This window comes from Canis lupus, chromosome 35 (genome assembly GCF_011100685.1).
Source record: "Canis lupus familiaris isolate Mischka breed German Shepherd chromosome 35, alternate assembly UU_Cfam_GSD_1.0, whole genome shotgun sequence".
Taxonomy (NCBI): domain Eukaryota; kingdom Metazoa; phylum Chordata; class Mammalia; order Carnivora; family Canidae; genus Canis; species Canis lupus.
The window spans coordinates 11752120-11772315 of record NC_049256.1 but is presented as its reverse complement, the minus strand read 5'-3'; the positions used below and the strand labels follow the sequence as shown (position 1 = coordinate 11772315).

General features: G+C 42.9%; 1 protein-coding gene across 2 annotated transcripts; it reads right to left on the bottom strand.

The window, feature by feature from the left end:
* Positions 1–8873: 8873 nt before the first annotated feature.
* On the bottom strand, positions 8874–16690 carry LOC478720 (transmembrane protein 14C). 2 transcript variants are annotated; one of them, XM_038584157.1, is made up of 7 exons: positions 16544–16600; positions 15480–15539; positions 15290–15357; positions 14894–14970; positions 13787–13888; positions 10281–10368; positions 8874–9369 (listed from the first exon to the last, which is right to left on the bottom strand). In XM_038584157.1, exons 3-7 carry the CDS (start codon positions 15310–15312, stop codon positions 9315–9317), a joined length of 345 nt encoding a protein of 114 aa, XP_038440085.1. In that variant the 5' UTR covers positions 15313–15357; positions 15480–15539; positions 16544–16600; the 3' UTR covers positions 8874–9314. The 2 variants fall into 2 exon arrangements, with proteins under 2 accessions (XP_038440085.1, XP_038440084.1); XM_038584156.1 differs by lacking the exon at positions 15480–15539 and having other exon boundaries at positions 16544–16690.
* Between the last annotated feature and the right edge of the window lie 3506 nt (positions 16691–20196).

The following is a 20196-nucleotide window of genomic DNA, read 5'->3' as shown; positions in this document are numbered from 1 at the left end:
GGGCTTTCTGGAGAAATGAGATTCTAGTACTGAGCATGAAATATACAATATGATACAAGAGATCTTATAGTGCTAGAAAATAACATTACAAACAAAAGCCAAAAAGCCAATAAGCAGAAGCCCACATCGATGGGCTAGGTGAAAGAAAGGAGCTAAATGAAAGAGCTCCTAATGGTTCAAAGTGCAACACTTTGAGAAAAAAAATTAATAAAATATTGTATTATAACCCAAAATGAGAAATGCATATCTCTGAGTCTATACTGATATAAATAAGTGAATTAAATAGGGGAAAAAAGTCAAATCTCCCATGCAGAATTCCCAAATTTATGTAGATATTCCACCCTCAAGGAGGAAAAGTACAACTCCTCAAACCTAAGTACAAACTGTACACAGCGACTTCCTTTCAAAGAGTAGAGTATAGGAAGGGAGAAAAAGGAATAACACATCTGCATGAATACCTCAAGTCAGATGATCAAGGTCAAAATCAATAATACCATGTTCATATATGTGACTTTAGTATTATGTCATGAAAACGGCACTTTACCTCTGTGGCCCTCCTTCTAAAATTCTATAACTCCAGTCTGACCATAAGGAAAACACTAGACAAATTCTAACAGAAGAACATTCTACAAAACACTTGGTTGGTACTCCCCCCAAATTACCAGAGTCATCAAAAACAAGGCAAATCTGAGAAATAGTCATAGCCAAGAGAAACATAAGGAGATACGACAACTAAATGTAATCTGGGATCCTAGGTAAGATCCTGGAATAGAAAAACAGTATCAGTTTAGAAACTCAGAAAATCTGGATAAAATATGGACTTTAATTAATGTACCAATACTGACTCATTAGTTCTAACAAATATGCTATCAATAATAGGGAATGTGGGGTGTAGGTATATGGGAACTCTGCAGTATCTTCTCAAAACGGTCCTAAAAAGTGTATTTTTTAAAAAGTAGATTTGACAAATCTATATATCGAGCAAGTATTTACTAAGTACCTATTATGTACTAAATGTCACATATATGGTAGTAACAAAAGGGTCATTTTCCCTGACCTCAAAGAACATAAATTCTGGAGGTAGACATTAAAGAAACACGCATAAATTTGTATATTAGCAAATTATGATAGGTATGTTATTAAGAAAATAGGAAGTTAGGGAGTTGAAAGAAGAAACCTAAATGTTGAGAGACAACTGAATGGTTTTAAGTCTAGGAGTCTAAATATATTTGAAATATGCCTCTGCCTGTTAGGTAGAGAAAGAACTGTTGAGTCAAACCATGAAAATGAGGAGTCCTACTAGAAGATTAAAAGATGGTAAGGTTTAGACTTGGGTACTGGCAAGATATGGTAGAGAATTAAGTATGAATAGAAAACTACTAGGTTTTAGTTTCTTCTTTCCTGCTACTTTCTAGAACTTTCTCAGTTCAATATGTTCTTAGTTGCTTGTCTTAGATTTTCTAAATAGACAAATATATTAACTGTTTAAAATGTTTAATTTCTTTCTTTCCAGTATTTATACCTTATTTATCTCTCATGTTTTATTGCTTTGTCTGGTGTCTCTAGAATAATGTTGATCTTGTCAGTAACAGCAAATATATTATTATTTCTCACATGAACATAAAGCCACCAGACTAAATAAATGGTAGCTAATAAAAACCTAAGGCACATAATATGCTCGAGTCAAAAAGCACTTGAATTAGTGTCATTTTGTTCAGATTGCTACCTAATTTAAATATACATATGAAAATGTTCCCATTCATTATAACAAAAAGTATAAAATATCCTATAATAATCTTAATAGAAATACAAAGAAATAAATGAATACAGCTCTAAAATATTGACATTAAAAAAAACTAACAACCAGAAAACAATGTGCAAAATGATAATGAGTATGTATCAATAATTACTTTAATAGGCCTAAATGCTCCAATCAAAACACACAGGGTGGTTAAATGGATTAAAAAAACAAGACCCATCTATATGCTATCTACAAGAGACTCACTTCAGATATAAAGACAAATATAGACTGAAAGTGAAGAGATGGAAAAGATATTCCATGCAAATGGAACCAAAAAGCTATAGTAGCAATACTCATCAGACAAAACTTTTAAACAATGACTGCAACAAAAGACAAATGTTACATAATGATTAAAGGGTCAATCCAAGAAAAAAATAGAACATACCTAACCAGGAGTACTTAAATATATAAAACAACTATAAGCAGACATAAAGAGGGAAATTGACAGTAATACTGTAATAATAGGAGACTTTAATATTCCACTTACATTAATGGACAGATTATCAACAAAAAAAGTCAACAAGGAAATACTGTCCTTAAAAGATCAAACCAGATAGACTTAATTAGATTTACACAGAAAAAAAAAAAAAATTTACACAGAACATTTCATCTCCAAACTACAAAGTACACATTCTTTTCAAGTGCACACTGAACACTCTCCAGGATCACTTTAGGATACAAAACAAGTCTCAATAATTTAAGAACACTTATATCATATCAAGCATCTCTTCCAAGCACAACAGCATGAAGCTAGAAATCAATTACAAAAGTAAAACTGAGAGAAAAAAAAAAAAAAAACCCAAAAAACAAAACCCACAATACATGGAGACTAAGAAACCAATGGGCCAAAAAAAAAAAAAAAAAAAAAAAATCAAAAATCACCTTAAGACAAATGAAAATGGAAACAAGACTTTCCAAAATCTACAGGACACAGTAAAAGCACTTTTAAGAGAAAGGTTTATAGCAATAAGCAAGAAACAAGAAAAATTTCAAATAAATTACCTAACTTCATACCTAAAGGAACTAGTAAAAGAACAACCAGAAAAAAAGCCCAAAGTTAGTAGAAGGAGGGAAATAATAAAGATCAAATGGAAATAAATGATCTAGGGGGAAGGAAGGGAAGGAGGGAGGGAGAGAGGAAAAAGAAAACGAAAGCTAAAAATGGAACTATCCTACAATCCTGCAATTCCATTTCTAGGTACTTAAACAAAAACACCAATCTAAATAGATATATGCACCCCTACACTCAATGGTGCAGTGGCACCATTATATTATACCTAAAATATGGAAGCAACCTAAGTATCTACAAATATAAAAGTACCATCACTGATATACATCTGAAACTAATAGGATGTTGTTTACTAATTATGCTTCAACCAAAAAACTGAATTAAATGAAGGGACATACAACATTCTTGGTTGGGTTGAAGAGTAAATATTTTAAAGCTTTCAATTCCTCCAAAATTTACCTGTAATTCAGTGCAATCGTAACAAAAATCCCAAGTAAATTTTTAAAAATTATAGAGCTAATTCTAGATTTATCTAAAAAGTACATCTTAAGAGTAATAATGACCAGACTTACACTACCAAATATCAAAATATATGTAAATCTACAGTGATTAATACAATTTGGCACTGAGAGAGAAAAACAAATCTATGGAACAGACTAGAAAACTTAGAATGTGTCCCAAATATGGAAATTCAGTACATGGTAAAGGTGGCATTTCAAAGCAATGAGAGGAAGGATACATTACATGAATAAACAACATTGAAGGTAAGGAGTTTTTTAGAAAAATTAATTCAGAAAGAGCTCTAATTTTTTTCCTAAAGATTTTATCTATTTATTCATGAGAAACACAAAGAGAGAGGCAGAGACACAAGCAGAGGGAGAAGCAGGCTCCCTGCCCTGCGAGGAGTCTGATACAGGACTAGATCCCAGAACCCCAGGATCATGACCTGAGCAAAAGGCAGACGTTCAACCACTGAGCCACCCAGGTGCCCCAGAAAGAGCTCTAATTTGCAACATCACACAAAAATAAATTCTAAAGGCAACAAAAATAGAAGCCTAAGAAATAAAACTATAAAAGTACTCGATGAAAATAAGAACAGGGGATCCCTGGTAGCTCAGCGGTTTAGCGCCGCCTTCAGCCCAGGGTGTGATCCTGGAGTCCCCAGATTGAGTCCCACGTTGGGCTCCCTGCATGGAACCTGCTTCTCCCTCTGTCTGTTTCTGCCTCTCTCTCTCTCTCTCTGTGTGTCTATCATGAATAAATAAAATCATTAAAAAAAAAGAATAAGTGTTTTTTTTTCTTTTACTAGAGAGCCACACACTAAGAAAACAAAAAACAAAAACTAGAACAGCTCACAGAAAAAAATACACATCACTAGTCAGCAAATATATGAAAAATGTTTAATAACTCATTACTAAATAACAATTCAATATTTTTGGCTTAGATTGGGTTGGCAAACTACGGTCAGTGAACTAACTCTGGTCCACTGTGCCTGTTTTTAGACAGCCAGCATGCTAACAATGTTTTTGTTTTCTTTTTTTTTTATTTTTTATTTTTTATTTTTTTTTATTTTATTTATTTATGATAAGCACACAGTGAGAGAGAGAGAGGGGCAGAGACACAGGCAGAGGGAGAAGCAGGCTCCATGCACCGGGAGCCCGACGTGGGACTCGATCCCGGGTCTCCAGGATCGCGCCCTGGGCCAAAGACAGGCGCTAAACCGCTGCGCCACCCAGGGATCCCTGTTTTCAATCAAAATAGTATGGTTGAAAAAAATAAGATTACTCTTTTATGATCTGTGAAAATCATATGAAATTCAAGTTTTAAGGTCGATAAAGTAAACAACAGCCATGCTCGTTTATGTACCATTTATGGCACCTTTTCCTCTACAACAGAACCGAATAGCTAGAACAGAGACAGTGTGGCCCACAAAGCCTAAAATACTTACTATCTGGCCATTTACAGAAAGTTTCCAAAGTCCTAATTTAATCTGCCAAAGAAAAAGTCTGATAAGGGGGGCGCCTGGGTGGCTCAGTGGATTAAACCTCCAATGCTCAGTTTCAACTCAGATTATGATCTCAGGGTCCTGAGAGCAAGCCCTGTGGAGCTCTGCACTGAGCCTGCTTAAGATTCTCTTTCTCCCCCCTGCACCGGCCCCCCCACCCCGACACGCCCGCCCTCCCACTCTCATTCTCTAAAAAACAGTGTGATAAATTACAACATTAGCAAATGTGGGGAAACAAAATCTCATGACCATTACTGCTGAAAGTATAAAGCAATGCAATTCTTCTGAGGACAATTAAAATGTTAAATGCTCATCTGCTTTGACGCAGGTTTTAGGGATATAACATAAACATTCTCGTACATGAGAGCTCCAGAATTTACATAGTAATGTTCCTTCACACAGCATTCTTTTTATAAGCAAAAAGCTTTAAACAAGGTACTTTTCTATCAGTAGCGGAAAGGTGAACTAGACAGTAACATCACACAATTAAAAGCCATTAAAAAGAATTTGGTGGGTCTCTATGTCCAGAAAGAAAAGGGCGTTGTTAAATGTAGTCCAGTGTAGCAAAATGTAGTATTTATCCTGTGCCTTTATGTCAACAATAACCAAAAACGGATACATTTATTTGATAATATATGTGCAGAAAATCATAATATATGCAGGGAATACCTGGACCAATAGAGTACCAATGGTTACCTCTTAAATTGTAAGACTAAAGGTCTAAGATGGGAAGGAAATTTCATTTTACTGAATATCCTGCTTTGCTCATGCTTCTTTATCACAAGCATATCGTGCCTCAATTCTGAACAACCTTGTTAACTACCTACCTACTGTCTAATTTTTATAATTTTGGGAAAAGGACATTAAGAAGCAAGGTAACAGATCTGGCTAGGCAAAAATGTACAGACACTATAAACAAAGTTAAAAGGAAAGCAATAGACTGGGGAAAAACCCCCACAATATACAACAAAGGATTAGCACCATCAAATATAACGAGCTTCCATAAATAAGACACAACTCCAAAAAAAAAAAAAAAATGAGGACAAAAATGGGGGACACCTGGGTGGCTCAGTGGTTGAGCATCTGCCTTTGGTTCAGGTTGTGATCCTGGGGTCCTGGGATTGAGTCCTGCATCAGGCTCCCCCTAGGGAGCCTACTTCTCTGCCTATGTCTCTGCCTTTCTCATGAATAAATAAAATCTAAAAAAAAAAAAAAAAAAAAAAAGACAAAAATGGATTCAGTCCAAACTATCTGGGCTTAGGATACCAAGGCTTTCTAGTTATGACCTCTGCCTTTCTGTCTCATCTCATCTGCTATTGCCAATCTCACACTCTCTACCCTAGTCATACCAAATGACTTATATTTACCGAACTGTGCCAGACAGTGTCATGCCTCTGAGGCACTTCCTGCAACTTGCAACATTTGTCAATCCTTGTTTACGAATTCCTCATTCTTCAAGGCTTGCCTCAACTACCATCTCTTCTGCGAAGCATTCCTAAACTCCTTAGGAATGGACTCAGTTGACTACTCCCTTTTCTGTGCTCCCCACCCCATGTCTATCTGCCTCTAAGCATTTGTTTCTAAATTGAGGCTGGTAGTTGAGATTTCAGTCTTCTCCACTAGACTCCAGGGAGGCAAGCCACAGCTTGTTCTTTTCCTTCCAGAACCTAGCACAATCTTAGGACATTAAGTACTAGGAAACTGCAAACGGCAGACTTGGCAAGGGGATTACCGAGGCTTCTGGCATTGAAGACCATCCCACCCACCCCAGTGTGTGGGCAGCCTTAAAACTCTCAGAGCTGATTGCTAGGACCAAATAAATAAATTTCCCCCACCTTCAGGGTACCATTATTCAGAGTCTGATGCTAAGGCCCCTCCCCTAGAACTGAATATGGCCAAAATTAGTGCATTTGGCACAGATGACAGATAGATGTAAAACTAGGGCCAACACTTGGTTGACAAACCATATTCATGGAAGCCTGGATGGGTAGCAGCTTTGATGGTCACATGTCACCTGCATACATGCACATGTGGCTGGGCTTGGAGGGAGAAGACAGAAAACACTGATAAGGATCTTTTTTTTTTTTTTTTGAGAGACCAAGCAGTGGAGAGGGGCAGAGGGAGAGAGAGAATCTCAAGTAGGCTCCATGCCCAGCACAGAGCTGGGTGTGGTGGGGCTGTTCTCAAAATCCTGAGATCACCACGAGATCATGATTGAGCAGACACTTAACCAACTGAGCCATTCAGGTGACCCGTCAAGGATTATTAAATACATTTAACATTTAAGCAGAATACTTTCAGTAGCTATTTATCAAGATGATCACAGAAAGGCTGAAAACCTAAAATGCATCTGATGAATTGAAATAAAATGACTATTGCTTTTTTGTTTAATCTTTTCTAGTACCTCTGCTCTTATAGTTCAGTTGATTCAAACACCTGAGGAACAAGAAGTCAGAACTAACGTTCACTTCTACCTGGTCCTCACACAGCAGGGTTTGGGGAAAAAAAGCATAAAGACAGAAGTCAGGGATGCCTGGGTGGGTCAGCAGTTGAGCGTCTGCTTTGGCTCAGGTTGTGATCCTGGAGTCTTGGGATTGAGTTTCACACTGGGCTCCATGCTTCTCCCTCTGCTTATGTCTACCTCTCTGTCTCTCATGAATAAATAAATAAAATCTTAAAAAAGAAACAAAAAAGACGGAGGTGAGCTCTGTGAACACAGATAATGCACAGACCGCTCTTCTCTGTGCTGAAGAACACCCAGGCCACCTGTGGTGTTCCGGCCTTTGTAACACTAACTATAACCAGTTGTTTTTCTCCTAAACACGTTTCCATAAAAATCAGCTTTTAAAATACCAAAAAGATATAATACAATGTTCTGCCTACTTGATTTTCTTTGTCCATTTTCCTTTTCCTTTCAGACTATATGATACTAATGTTTAAGAAGTTCATAATAATCTGATTCACCAGAGCATGAAGTCATACTACATGCCAATGACCTATTTGTAAATGGATTTGTCCTTTTAATTTAAACCATGAATTTGGTACAACTACATGATAAAAGGTAATTACTGACTCTTCCAGGAACTCTGGAACATTTGAACTTAATCAATTATTTGCAAGTATGTGACATCAAGGACCAACCATCTCCTACCTGGGAGTAGTTATTATTAATAGCATATGCAAGAAAAAGACCTGAAGTCTCAGTAGACCAAACCATTTAATGAGTTACTGCTGTGATGAGGCTAACCAAAAATCTAATTTTGATCCTAGCTGTATTAAGAAAAATATATGGTCTAGAATACACCACCCTGGTCACACCAAACTTACCAAACTTGTGCAGAGCTCCGGGCATTACAGTTTAAGAATAGGCCAAGGCAGTCATGTCAAAACCATGTCACATAAAACAAGGATGAGAAAATCAGGGCTCCTTTCAAGCAATTTAAGAAAACATATAAACTTGATTAATAAGTGTTTGAATTATAAATCCAACCAATACCAGTTAGGGAAAAGGTAAGGAGCAAATAACCCTTTTCTTTTTAAATAGGAGGAAGCTAAAGTGAGTTTAGTTTGAGCAGGAGTTAATAACACTCAATGCTGAAAAGAAAGTGAGAAAAAAAAAGAAAAAAAACAGGAAAAAAAAAGGAAAAAAGGAAAAAAAAGGAAAAAAAAAGAGAAAAAAAAAAGAAAGAAAAAAAAAGAAAGTGAAGTGAAAACGTGTCAATATCCAATTAATGTGTGTAGAGACCAAACCAGGCAATTCAAGTTTCAGAGGCTATTTTAGTTTCAGATTTATAGATTAGTTAATTAACCACATTTTCATTTTTTCTTCCTTTTTTGGTTATAGAGTCCTAATCTTAGAAATCCTAAGGATCATTTTTTAAAACAAGCTTCAGTGCAATGCAAAATCATAAGTAATTTTCCTTGGCCCTTAAATTATTCAAAATTGTTAATTACTAAATAAAATATTAACAGAACACTTTCACATTCCTACAGCTTCCTACTATTCACATCTCATTCTATGTTCTAGACAGCTCTGGCAACACAAAGACACCATGGAAAACATTACTTACAGTAAACTTTATTTTCAATATTTCATTTGACATTCTTTCCAGGTAGATCTGTGCTCTAAAATGAGCCAAAGAACAGAAATCCTAAAGCTCCTAAGAGACTTTTTTCACTGTTCTGAGTAGGGCATGGGGTTTCAGGGCCCTCAATGTTGATACCTAACATTTTACCCCTTGAGGCTTTACCTATAGATACAGAAAGAAGAGACAACATCATGTATAAGAATCAAACTTTATGAGAGTATAAGAAGAAGCTCTCAGGTTACATACCACCCACCTCTTTAAGGTTGTAATGATAATGACTGATTTCTTCTCCTGGAAGTTCAATGTTATTTTTTTGTTTTAAGTAAAATGTCAGAATACTTGTTTCTCTTAATACACTAAAAATAGTAGAAGTTTTAAAATTCTTCATGAGTCCAAGCTGGGACATAGCTACTACTGATGGGGTTTATTCAACACACTAATTCCAAGTTTGGCGACCATCAGCAAACTGTTCAAAAGAAACATAAACAAAAAACATCAGGTAAAGGACAGAACAGGCACTTGACTTTTTTTTCAAGAACCTAAAACTGTAGGTCCTCCACAACTACACGGTGAGGAGATGCCAAGGCACAGCAGGCACAGGTGAACCTCCACTCCTGGAAGTACCAAAGAAATTACGTGCCGAGGGGCAGTCTCACACTCCACTTGCCTTAAAATTGTACATGTGAGTCGAAGTTCCTAATCTAACAGCCGATAATTCAAAGAGATGAGCAAACTGAAGGATGGGAAGACCAAGGTCCCTCCAGGGTCACAGAGCCACATAATGGTAGATTTCCAGCCTCCAATTCACCACTTTTGACCGTGGTCTACGCTGACCATAAAGCACAATGCTTGACAGCATCATAACTATGATCAAAGTCAGGTAAGCAATCTTCTTCCAGACAGATGCTTAAAAAATCTGCCCTCAGAGTAACTTCGTTATACTTAATATATATATATATTTTTTTAAACAATCTGGTTCAAGTTTTATAACCAAACTTAGATAGCAAGGTTTAATCAAAATTCCCTTTTAGCAAAATTTTCAATGAAAGATGCCCACACAGCTAGGAAATATGGAACTCATGCTGAAAGTCACAGAAAGAGCCAGAGTCATGGCTTTGCATGAAGCTCCTTCCACTGTAGGCCGGAGCCAGGATGGACCAGACCACAAATGTGAGAACAGAGTCATGAATACAGTTACTTCGTTTTGGCATTAAGTCAACTACTGTTTCTGCATTTAATCCTGTGTGTGAATTAAATGATTTCAATGATGCCTAGCATCAGGTACGCCAGAACAAGTAAATTCCTGAACATACAAACTATTTGGGACCTTAAACTAAACTCCTCAGTAGTGAAGAACAGCAAGAAAACAGAAAATACCTGGCACCTGCGATTAAGCCCGCAGGCATAAATTTTCCAGAGTGGTAGAACCTCATTCCCATAATGCCAGCCAGGGTTCCAGAGGTAGCTGATGTGAAAGATAAGAAGAATCAAAGATCATTTCGTGTTGTATGCAGGAGAATCAGCCCTACCCCCGTTCAAGGGCCAGACCCCGTCTCACACCATCTCCTTCCCCGGGCTGGGGCAGCGCCACCAGGCTAACACAAACACTGGTACGTAAGGCGCTCAGCGTCCGGACCAAGCGGCCTTCTCGGCCTCACCTTTCACCACTCTTCAGCCAGAGGCTTCCCCCATCTTTTTTTTTTTTTTTAAAGATTTTATTTATTATTCATGAGATGCACAGAGAGAGAGAGGCAGAGACACAGGCAGAGGGAGAAGCAGGCTCCCTGCAAGGAGCCCAATGCAGGACTCAATCCTGGGACCCCAGGATCACACCCTGGGCTGAAGGCAGACGCTCAATCGCTGAGCCACCCAGGCATCCCAGTCTTCTCCAAATTTGCCATAGGTCTTTTTTTTTCTTCCCTTTTTCCCCCCCTATTTCTTGCTGATGTATTTACGCTGTCTGCTCTTCTACTCAACAGTTGTTAAAATACCTATTATATGCCATGCATTGCACCAGGTGTTAGAGGACAAACTATCATCAAAAAAGGTCTCTAGGGGCACCTGGGTGGCTTAGTCAGTTAAGTGCCTGCCTTCGGCTCAGGGCGTGGTCCCAGGGTCCTGGGATCAAGTCCTGATTAAGGTTCCCTGCTTAGCAAGGAGCCTGCTTCTCCCTCTCTCTCTGCCTGAGATCACACGCATGCTCACTCGCTCTCTCAAATAAATGAAATCTTTTAAAAAATAAAAGGTGTCTAAGCAGGGAATCTAGCCTGTTCAGGAAAGTCAGGAAAGAAATTTGCTGAGGAAGTGAAGATCAAGCCAAGATCTGAAAAGTAGGAGTGAATGAGCTAAAGGGGTAAGAAAGCACATTGCAAATTGAGGGAATAATACACATGGGGCCTTGTGGGGAGAGGAAACTGAAGGCTAAAATACAGCTAGTGCAGAAGAGGGGCCAGACCTCAGAGCATGGACAGTGGTCCTCATCCTCAGAGCAATGAGAAGCCATTATAAGATATCAGGCAGAGGGACACATGAACTGTAAAAACAAAATTCTAGCTTTTGCATGAAGAACAAACTGCAGGGAAACTAGAGCATGTAGGGATACCTATTAATAAACTTCCTCAGGAATGCAGGCAAAATACCAAGATAAATGGGATGAGGATGGTGGCCATGCAGACAGAGAAGGGGACAATTTAGGATATGTGCTGGAGGTTAGTACCAATAGAACTCACTGATGAATGAAATATGAAGATGGAAGAGGAGAGAGCAAGACCCAAATGGATGGAGAACCCTGAAGACCAATGTATGTGAGGACAGAAGTCAGGTTTGGGCAGATGCCTTGAGACAACAGATAAAAGATGTCAAGCACACAACTGTATATATAAGAGTAAAGCCTGGAGGAGAGATCCATCTGTGTATCTATTACCTGTTTCAATTGTAATTTAAGGCCTGGGCTGCAATGAGCCCAGCAAGAGGGTATGAAGATAAAGAGACCCAGATCTTGGGAAGCTTGGGTGGCTCAGCTGGTTAAGCATCCATTCTTGATTGTGGCTCAGATCATGATTTCAGGGTCGTGAGACTGAGCCCCACCTCACAATTCACACTCAGCAGGAATCTGCTTGGGATTCTCTCTCTCCCCCCCTGCTCACATAAGCAGACCGACGTGCTCGCTTGCTCTCAAGTAAGTAATCTTAAACAAACAAAAAATGAGCCAGGTCTTAAGAACTTCAACATTTAATGGCCGAAAAGGAAGATGGGTCAACAAAAAAGAAAAAAAAAAAAAAAGGAAAATAGAGTGGAAAATGGATTGGTATACTATGCTGAGAAAGTTAACAGGCCAACTCAAATGAGGACTGAAAGATGTACACTGCAGGGGCACCTGGGTAGCTCAGCTGGTTGAGCACCCAACTCTTGATTTTGGTTCAGATCATGATCTCCGGGTCCTGGGATCAAGCCCCATGTCAGGCTCCATGCTCAACAGGGAGTCTCCTTGAGATACTCTCTTCCCTCTCCCTCTGTTCTTTCCCTCACTTGCACGTTTGCTCACTCCAAATCTTAAAAAAATATACACTGGATTCTGAAAAATCCAGGTCACTGGCACAATCAGGGAAAGCTATTTTCATGGACAAAGGAAACAAAAATGGAATGAACGAGTCGAGAAAGTGAGATGAAAGGAAATAAAAACAAATTAACGGATTATTTTAGAGAAGTTTCTACAGAGGAAGAAGGGTGGCAAGTGGAGAAGGAAGTAGGGTCACGAGAGGTCCTGTTCTCTTTAACGGGTGAGAGGACACATGTGAACATGAGGAGGGACCCATCAACAGGGTGGATTCCAAGTAAGAGATGGCATCTTCACCAGTGATAACACTCCAGAAGGTGGAGGAGGAGAGATTCAAAGCCTGGATGGAGGGACAGGCCTTGGAGAGGAGAGAAAAAGCACAGCAGAAGGCATGGACATTGATGGCATACTGCGCCATGTAATGACTGTGTTCTTCAAGTAGGCAGTGAGGTCATTTGCTCATAGTGCAGTCAGAAATGAGAAAAAACAAGTCTGAAAGTCATTCAGGAGCTTGAGTGCAGGAGCTGGGAGGCAGAGCTGAGGGCTGGGCACCTCCCTCTTCCCCAGCACATCCCATCAGCCATTGCTGACCTCTCCCTTCTCAGCCCGTGCCAACTCCTGCAAACCACTGTTAACATGCTTGTTCTCCCCACCACCCTTATAAAGGCCAAAACTATAGGAGTTCTGGCTCTGCGGGTTTGTCGAGACAGTGAGGCCCATATTCCCAGTGCAATGTCTGAAACATGGGTGGAGCTCAATAAAAATGCACCCAAAGCCACCCTGATAAGAAGTAATCTTCCCTTCCTGGTGCTCCTCCCCATCTGTGCTGCTCACAGGGGACTCCGGCAGCCCCACAGACTCATGTTTCAAGTCAGTCAAGGCAAAGGCTCCTTGAAGGCAAGGCCTATGCCACACATTCAGATTAGCGCTAAAGGGCTAATAAATGATTTTCAAATGTGAAAAATGCAATATTGATGCAAACCTAACCCTGACATGTGATCCTCTGGTAATGCTCAAGCATACAGTCTTCAATGGGCAATCATAATGATTAAGAGACATATACTTGCCTTGTACAAGTTTATTATTAATATCGTTGGCTAAATCTAAATTTATGAAGCATGAAAACCTTTCCACATTTTGCACACAGAAAATAAACAGAAACCAGCACAACTTCCCCTACCCCCAATTTTAAAACTTCCCTAGCACTGAACAGTAGTAGTAAAACTGTCTTCTTGCAAAGAACCTGCCACATTCCACCAAACCAGAGCCTTTTGTTAGAGTATCCTGGATACGTAATTATACCAGGGAGACAGTGACACTGACATACCTAGGAAAACCCAAATGTTCCTCGGATCTTGAGACAGCTGATAAGCACCCAGGCCTGCTAAACTACCAAAAAACAGCCCAGCAGCCAGTGATGGGACACTACCTGTGAGGAAGCAAACAGAGTCCTGTGTTATAATGTCAGACACTCATTTCATGAACAGAATTCACCAAATTTCCTTTCCCTACAGAGTAAATTAGGAAAGAATTAATCTCAACACAGCTCATAACCAAAGAGCTCCCAAGCATGAAAATGTTTTGGGGAGCTTGCTATTTTACAAAGAAAGTAGTGTAATATCATAAATATTCCTCCTTAATAGACAGATGCTTCCATCTAGGGAGAAAAGGGCTCCTAACCTGGCCTGACTAACCTGCCAAGAGCTAGACTTGTCCATAGGCAGGACCTCAGGCAAATTGCGAGAAAGGAGAAATTGCATGAAAATGTTTTGGGGAGCTTGCTATTTTACAAAGAAAGTAGTGTAATATCATAAATATTCCTCCTTAATAGACAGATGCTTCCATCTACGGAGAAAAGGGCTCCTAACCTGGCCTGACTAACCTGCCAAGAGCTAGACTTGTTCATAGGCAGGACCTCAGGCAAATTGCGAGAAAGGAGAGGGCAATAGGGCCAATGAGTTTTTTTTTTTTTTAAATAGTCATAAATAAATAAAATCTTTTTTGGAGAATGGGAATCTGGTGTGTGTCTGTGTGTTGGAGTAGGGATACAGGCTAGAAAGGAGGTAGAAAGACTTAAGTCTAACGAGGAGACTTCAAAAAAGGTTTTTCCTACTTCAAGGGCATGGATGACACTCTGGGGTCAAGGCTGATGTGTGGTGGTCAATGATAACAACAACCTACTACGACCCTGCCCAGCAGCTTTAGATAAAGAAGCCAAGACCAAGTCAGCAGACAAGAAGCCTGACTCCGGTCCACCAGATAACCGAAAAGCAAGTGCAGGAGGAGCTTAAGGGATGCACGAGAAGCCTGCACTCAAGCTAAGGAGCTTAAGGCAAACTTGACTCAAAAAAGACTGCACTCTGGGGACCCTGAGGACTCTCTTTACCAGCAACAATGTGAAAATCTTAAGAGGTTAAATAGCTACACACCGTACCTGCTTTCGCATAGCCAATGATCCCACCAGAAGCAACCAGCGCCGCATAACCAAAGCCAATCCAGTGTATAGGCACTCTGAAAATGAACAAGTAAGAAATCAGTGCCAACCAGGTCTAAAAAAACAAAACAAAAACCAATGACAGAATTGGACTGAAGCATCATCATTCCAGAACAGCCCTATCACTGCACAAATGAAGATAGATCTCAGAGGTTAGGTGACTTGCCCCCTAGGCATGCCAGAGGCTAGGGATTCAAACCCAGGTCCCTGGCCTACATGTCCACCCTCCCATACCCTATGCTGCCCAGCAGTCTACTCGTAGGGCCCTCTCCAGATAAGGAAAGCTCTGGTTTTGAGACGTTCCTGGCTATTTCCCCTCCCATTCACTGTACTTACAGTGGGCCAGAGTCCTTCTGCATCGTTCTCCTTCACTCTGACCAGACAGCAGAGTACGAGGCCTGCACCTGCCGAGGAGGGGCTGGATCAGAGGTGGTTACGAGCACGGCTCTCTAGCACCCAGAAGGAAGCAGGTAGAAGTTCCAGCTCCACCCTGTAGTAGCTAAGAAGTAACGGGCTAGCTCCCAACCTCTCTTAGCTTCCTTCGTTGTACTGTGAGGATAAGTATGGTACAAACTTCCTAGGGCTCCTGTGGGCGTCAAACGGTGCAATAAGTAAAAGTGCTTGGGGGGGGGGGGGGCGGGGGGGGACTCGGTCAGTGAAGCGTCTGCCTTTGGCCCAGGTCATGAGCCCTGGATCCAGGTTCTGGATCCAGCCCTGCCTCGGGCTCCCTGCTTACTGGAGAGTCTGCTTCTCCTCCTCCCCCTGCTTGTTGTGTTCTATCAAATAAATAAATAAACTCTTAAAAAAAAAGAGAGAGAGAGAGTGTGCTTGGCACATATAAAAGCTGAGCAGACACCAACCGTTCTGGTAATAACCTTCATTCTAACAACACAGGCCTACAGGAGACTCAACAAAAAGCGCTGACCGGCCCCGCCCAGGTAAGGCGTTCACCTTTTCATCAGCTAACCAACTGACTACTGAATCAGAAACTAAGTCTCTCCTGTGCCCTGGATTCACCTATTTTAATTGCCCCCTTTTCCCGCCCTTCCCCAAAGCACCGAATTACTGCAATACTCAACATCTGCAAAGCTTTCGAATCCAAATCACACTTCTTGTTAGACAGAGGCCGGTGAGGGGCTAAAATGCAGGGAAGCCCAGGTCACAACGTGGGACACTTGGCTCGTGGCGAAGTAGGGAATGACTCCTGCTTTATCTCAAAGAAATGCATTTGGTGGCCAGTGAGGGCTCAGCGTGAAAGCAATTCACACTGAAGTTTTTAACTGTGGGGCCAGGGGCGCTTGGAACTGTGCCGGCCAGGAATTCCAAGTAGCACCGAGCTGGAGCGGTAAAATCCCCGGGCAACCATCGCCACCACGCTGCATCTGCAAAGCAGCTGTCCCAGGAGCTCAGGGCTCCTGCAGGATTCACCGCCTATTTTAAGGAAAGCAAAACATGCGCGACGAGAAGGGCGACCATGACGCAGCCTGAAGGCCCTGCCGGACCCGGGGGACGAGCACTGGGCGACAGCAAAGCCCCTTAGCTAACCCCCAAAGGTCTAAGAGGCACAAGATAACGTAAACCCCCAAGTACCGAACCGCTGCGCGGCGGCCTGCACCGGGCGACGAGGGCGCGCAGACGTGAGACGCGAGCGACGGTCCCGCCGGAAACGCCGCCGCACGCTCTGCGTCCCGAGGGCAGGGCGGAACGTGGGGCGGGGCGAGCAGGCAGCCGGGCTCCAGGGGCGGAGTCGCGGCGCGCGCATGCGTCCCGGGGAGGCGAGGCGCAAGGGGTGGGTCTCGGGGGGGGCGGAGTCGCGGCGCGCGCAGGCGTCCCGGGGAGGCGAGGCGCATGGGGTGGGGCTCGGGGGGGGGGGGGCGGAGTCGCGGCGCGCGCGTGCGTCCCAGAGAGGAGAGGGGCATGGGGCGGGCTCGCGGGGCACAGTGGCGGCGCGCGCATGCGTCCCGGGGAAGCGAGGCGCATGGGGCGGGGCTCGAGGGGCGGAGTCGCGGCGCCTTGCGTCTCAGGTAGGCGAGGCGCATGGGGCGGGGCTCGCGGGGCGGAGTCGCGGCGGACGCGCATGCGTCCCGGGGAGGCGAGGCGCTTGGAACGGGGCTCGAGGGGCGGGGTCGCGGCGGGCGCAAAAGCCCCGGGTAGGTGAGGCGCAAGGGGCGGGGCACGAGGGGCGGAGTTTGAGGCGCGCGCATGCGTCCCGGTGCGCGAGGCACATGGGGCGGGGCTTGGGGAGGAGTCGCGGCGCGCGCATGCGCCCCGGGTACGCGAGGCACATGGGGAGGGGTTTGGGGGAGGAGTCGCGCATGCGTCTCGGAGGCGGAGCCGGGTCTGGGGCGGGGACTCGCGCTCCGCCCCCTGAGTCCCGTGGAGTCAGCTCCGACTGGGCTGAGCTAGGAAGTGTGGCTCGCCAGAAACCTCCCTGCAGCCTAGGATTTGAGTCGGGTCTTGCAAGAAGCATCGCGATCTGCGGCACGCTTGAGGGTGGAGGCCACGGTTAAGAGACAAGGGCACCCGAGGATGGGCTCTGAAACACCCTCTAGCCGGCGGGCCTGGGGTAAGCCGGGGGCATGCCCTCCAGGACGACTGTCACTCTGGCAGGTCAGGGGTTTGCCTGCAATGCTGACAGCTGCTTTCTTGCTGCAGAGACGGTGGCCACAAGCCAGACAGTGTGTGACTTGGGGTGTTTACTTGAGCAGCATCTTAAGGGAGGAGAAGAGGTCAGTTAAATCTAATTTCCTGCTACCTCTGTATGCCCCAGGATTCACAAAACGTGATTCTTTTCCCACTCCCGATCTGCTCTCTTCCTTACATTTCCTGCACGATCACTCAGTTGCCACACACCAAAATTTGGGTGTTTATCCTTGACGGCTCTCTCCTTCATCTTCTACAAGAATCGACATAGATAAATCTTAACAGATACAATCCTGAGTGGAAGAAGGAAATTGCAGCTCGTACAGTCTCAAATATAAACTTTCCAGGGGCACCTGGGTGGCTCAGTGGTTGAGCATCTGTCTTCGGCTCAGGTCGTGGTCCTGGGGTCCTGGGATGGAGTCCCACATCAAGCTCCCCGCTGGGAGCCTGGTTCTCCCTCTGCCCGTGTCTCTGCCTCTCCCGGTCTCTCAAGAATAAATAAATAAAATCTTAAAAAAAAAAAAAATTAACCCTCTGGTGGCCCCCTTTCTCATGCAGTAGCCTGTAACGTCCTACACATCTACCTCCCTACCCTCAGCTCACTTTCATCTCCCTTTTGCTTATGTTGCTGCGGCCTCCTTGTTCCCACTTCTGATCACTGACACCAGCCGCTTCATCGCCCAGAACTTCCCAGATAATCTCCCAGTTCACTTCCTTGTCTCCTTTATGTCTCTATTCAAATATCACCTTGTCAATGAGGCCTTCCTGGATCTTGCTTAAAATTGCAACACATATGGGGCACCTGGGTGGCTCAGTTGGTTATGCGTCTGCCTTTGGCTCAGGTCATGATCCCAGAGCCCTGGGATCAAGCCCCGCATCAGGCTCCATGCTCAGAGGCAGTCTGCTTGTCCCTCTCCCTCTTCTTCTGTCCCCCTCTGCCGCTCTTGCACGTGCGCACTCTGTCATAAAATCTTTAAAGATAAACTTGCAATGCATATGCACTTCCCTCCACAGCTTCTTTTTCTCCTTAGCACTTACCTCCACATTTAGTATGCTGTATCAGTTACTAACTGTAAAATCATCTCCCCACCCTAGCATTTAAGTTCCTGGAGAATGAGGATGTTTATGCAGCATTTAGAATAATGCTTGGCACACACTGGATGCAATAAACATGTGTGGAATGAATGAGCAGATATAGAATAGAACAGGCCATGCTGCAGAGAAAATGAAAACACGCCGAGAGTCTGAGACGAGAGAGAGATTGCCCTGACCGCACCCTGTCCCTTTCTGAGCTCTGGTTCTCTTCCTACCCCAGCTTCTGTCAGACACACTTCTGTCTTTGTTATAAACCCATCCCTGTGTCCTGTTGAAGTTTGGAATAGCCCAAGCTGCTTTTTGTTTCTTGCAGTTAAGTCTCTCTTTGCTGTGATAGCACCTGATTTCTTCTGCCAGAGAGGTCTTTTTATGTCTAAAAAGTCAATCTCATTTTTTATTAGTCCTCAGACAAGCTGCCCCTGACTGTCCCAGGCCATTCCATGTGTTCTGTGAAAGGGAGGTGTACACAAAATGACCACCAAAGGCCAACGGAGCTGTAAGACCAAAGGAAAAAGCCAACAATTCTCACTTGGCAAGAAATGGCTTATTAGGGGGGACTTAGGCCAAAGTGTTTCTTTGGCTGCCACAGGACAAGTAGGCATCTGTAATCCCACCTCCCCTAACACTTGCTTTCATAGTGCTAGATTGGGAGTACTTGCTGAGGGACCACCTAAGAGAAGGATGTTTAAGAACAGGTATGTGTCAATCTTATCTCCAGGGCAGATCAAGGACGTTATGCCCTGACGGTATACTGAATGGTGTGGCTACACAAAGGGAAAGAGTGGAGGGACCTGTGCTCAAGGTTTCAGATCACAGATTAGTCATAATGATGCATTTGTCCAAGATAGAACTAATCCGGTTCATGCAACATTTAATTATTTACCAAAACTTTTTCATTTGGGTAAGGATCACACTTCTCCTTTTGGCCCTGGCACATGGTGAACACTCAAAACACGGCTATTGAATAAAAAAAGGATGGGGGAGATATAGGGAACATGGCACTTTCTAAATTGGGAAAGAGTGAATTTGTGATGAGAATCTGCTCAGACACAAGAATCAAAGTAGATACTTCAACATTTAGATGGTGAAGACTATATGTGGACTATACATTTCCACATAGAAAAATAAAACAAAACAAAATGAACATGAATTCCCTCAAATAAATTATATAGTTTTATAGGACCTGTTGGCCTCTAAGGATACTACCAGGTAAGCTCTGCCAGAAGTCACTGGGCAGAAAGGCTCATCGACTAACCTAAAATGCTTGAATCACATGGTTTATTAAATCAATTTAATAAGCAGAGACACATAGACACACTGAATCTACACCTACATCTAGAGAATTACTTCTGAGGAATAATTCTGTTCTATTGATTGAATAGCTTTCTGCACAAAAAACAATAGGGGGACCACATAAAGGTAGAAGAGGTAGAGACAATGTAACAATGGAACCCCACCACCAAAGCAACCACCTGCAGCTGGGAGGAAGATCAGTGAGGAACCCA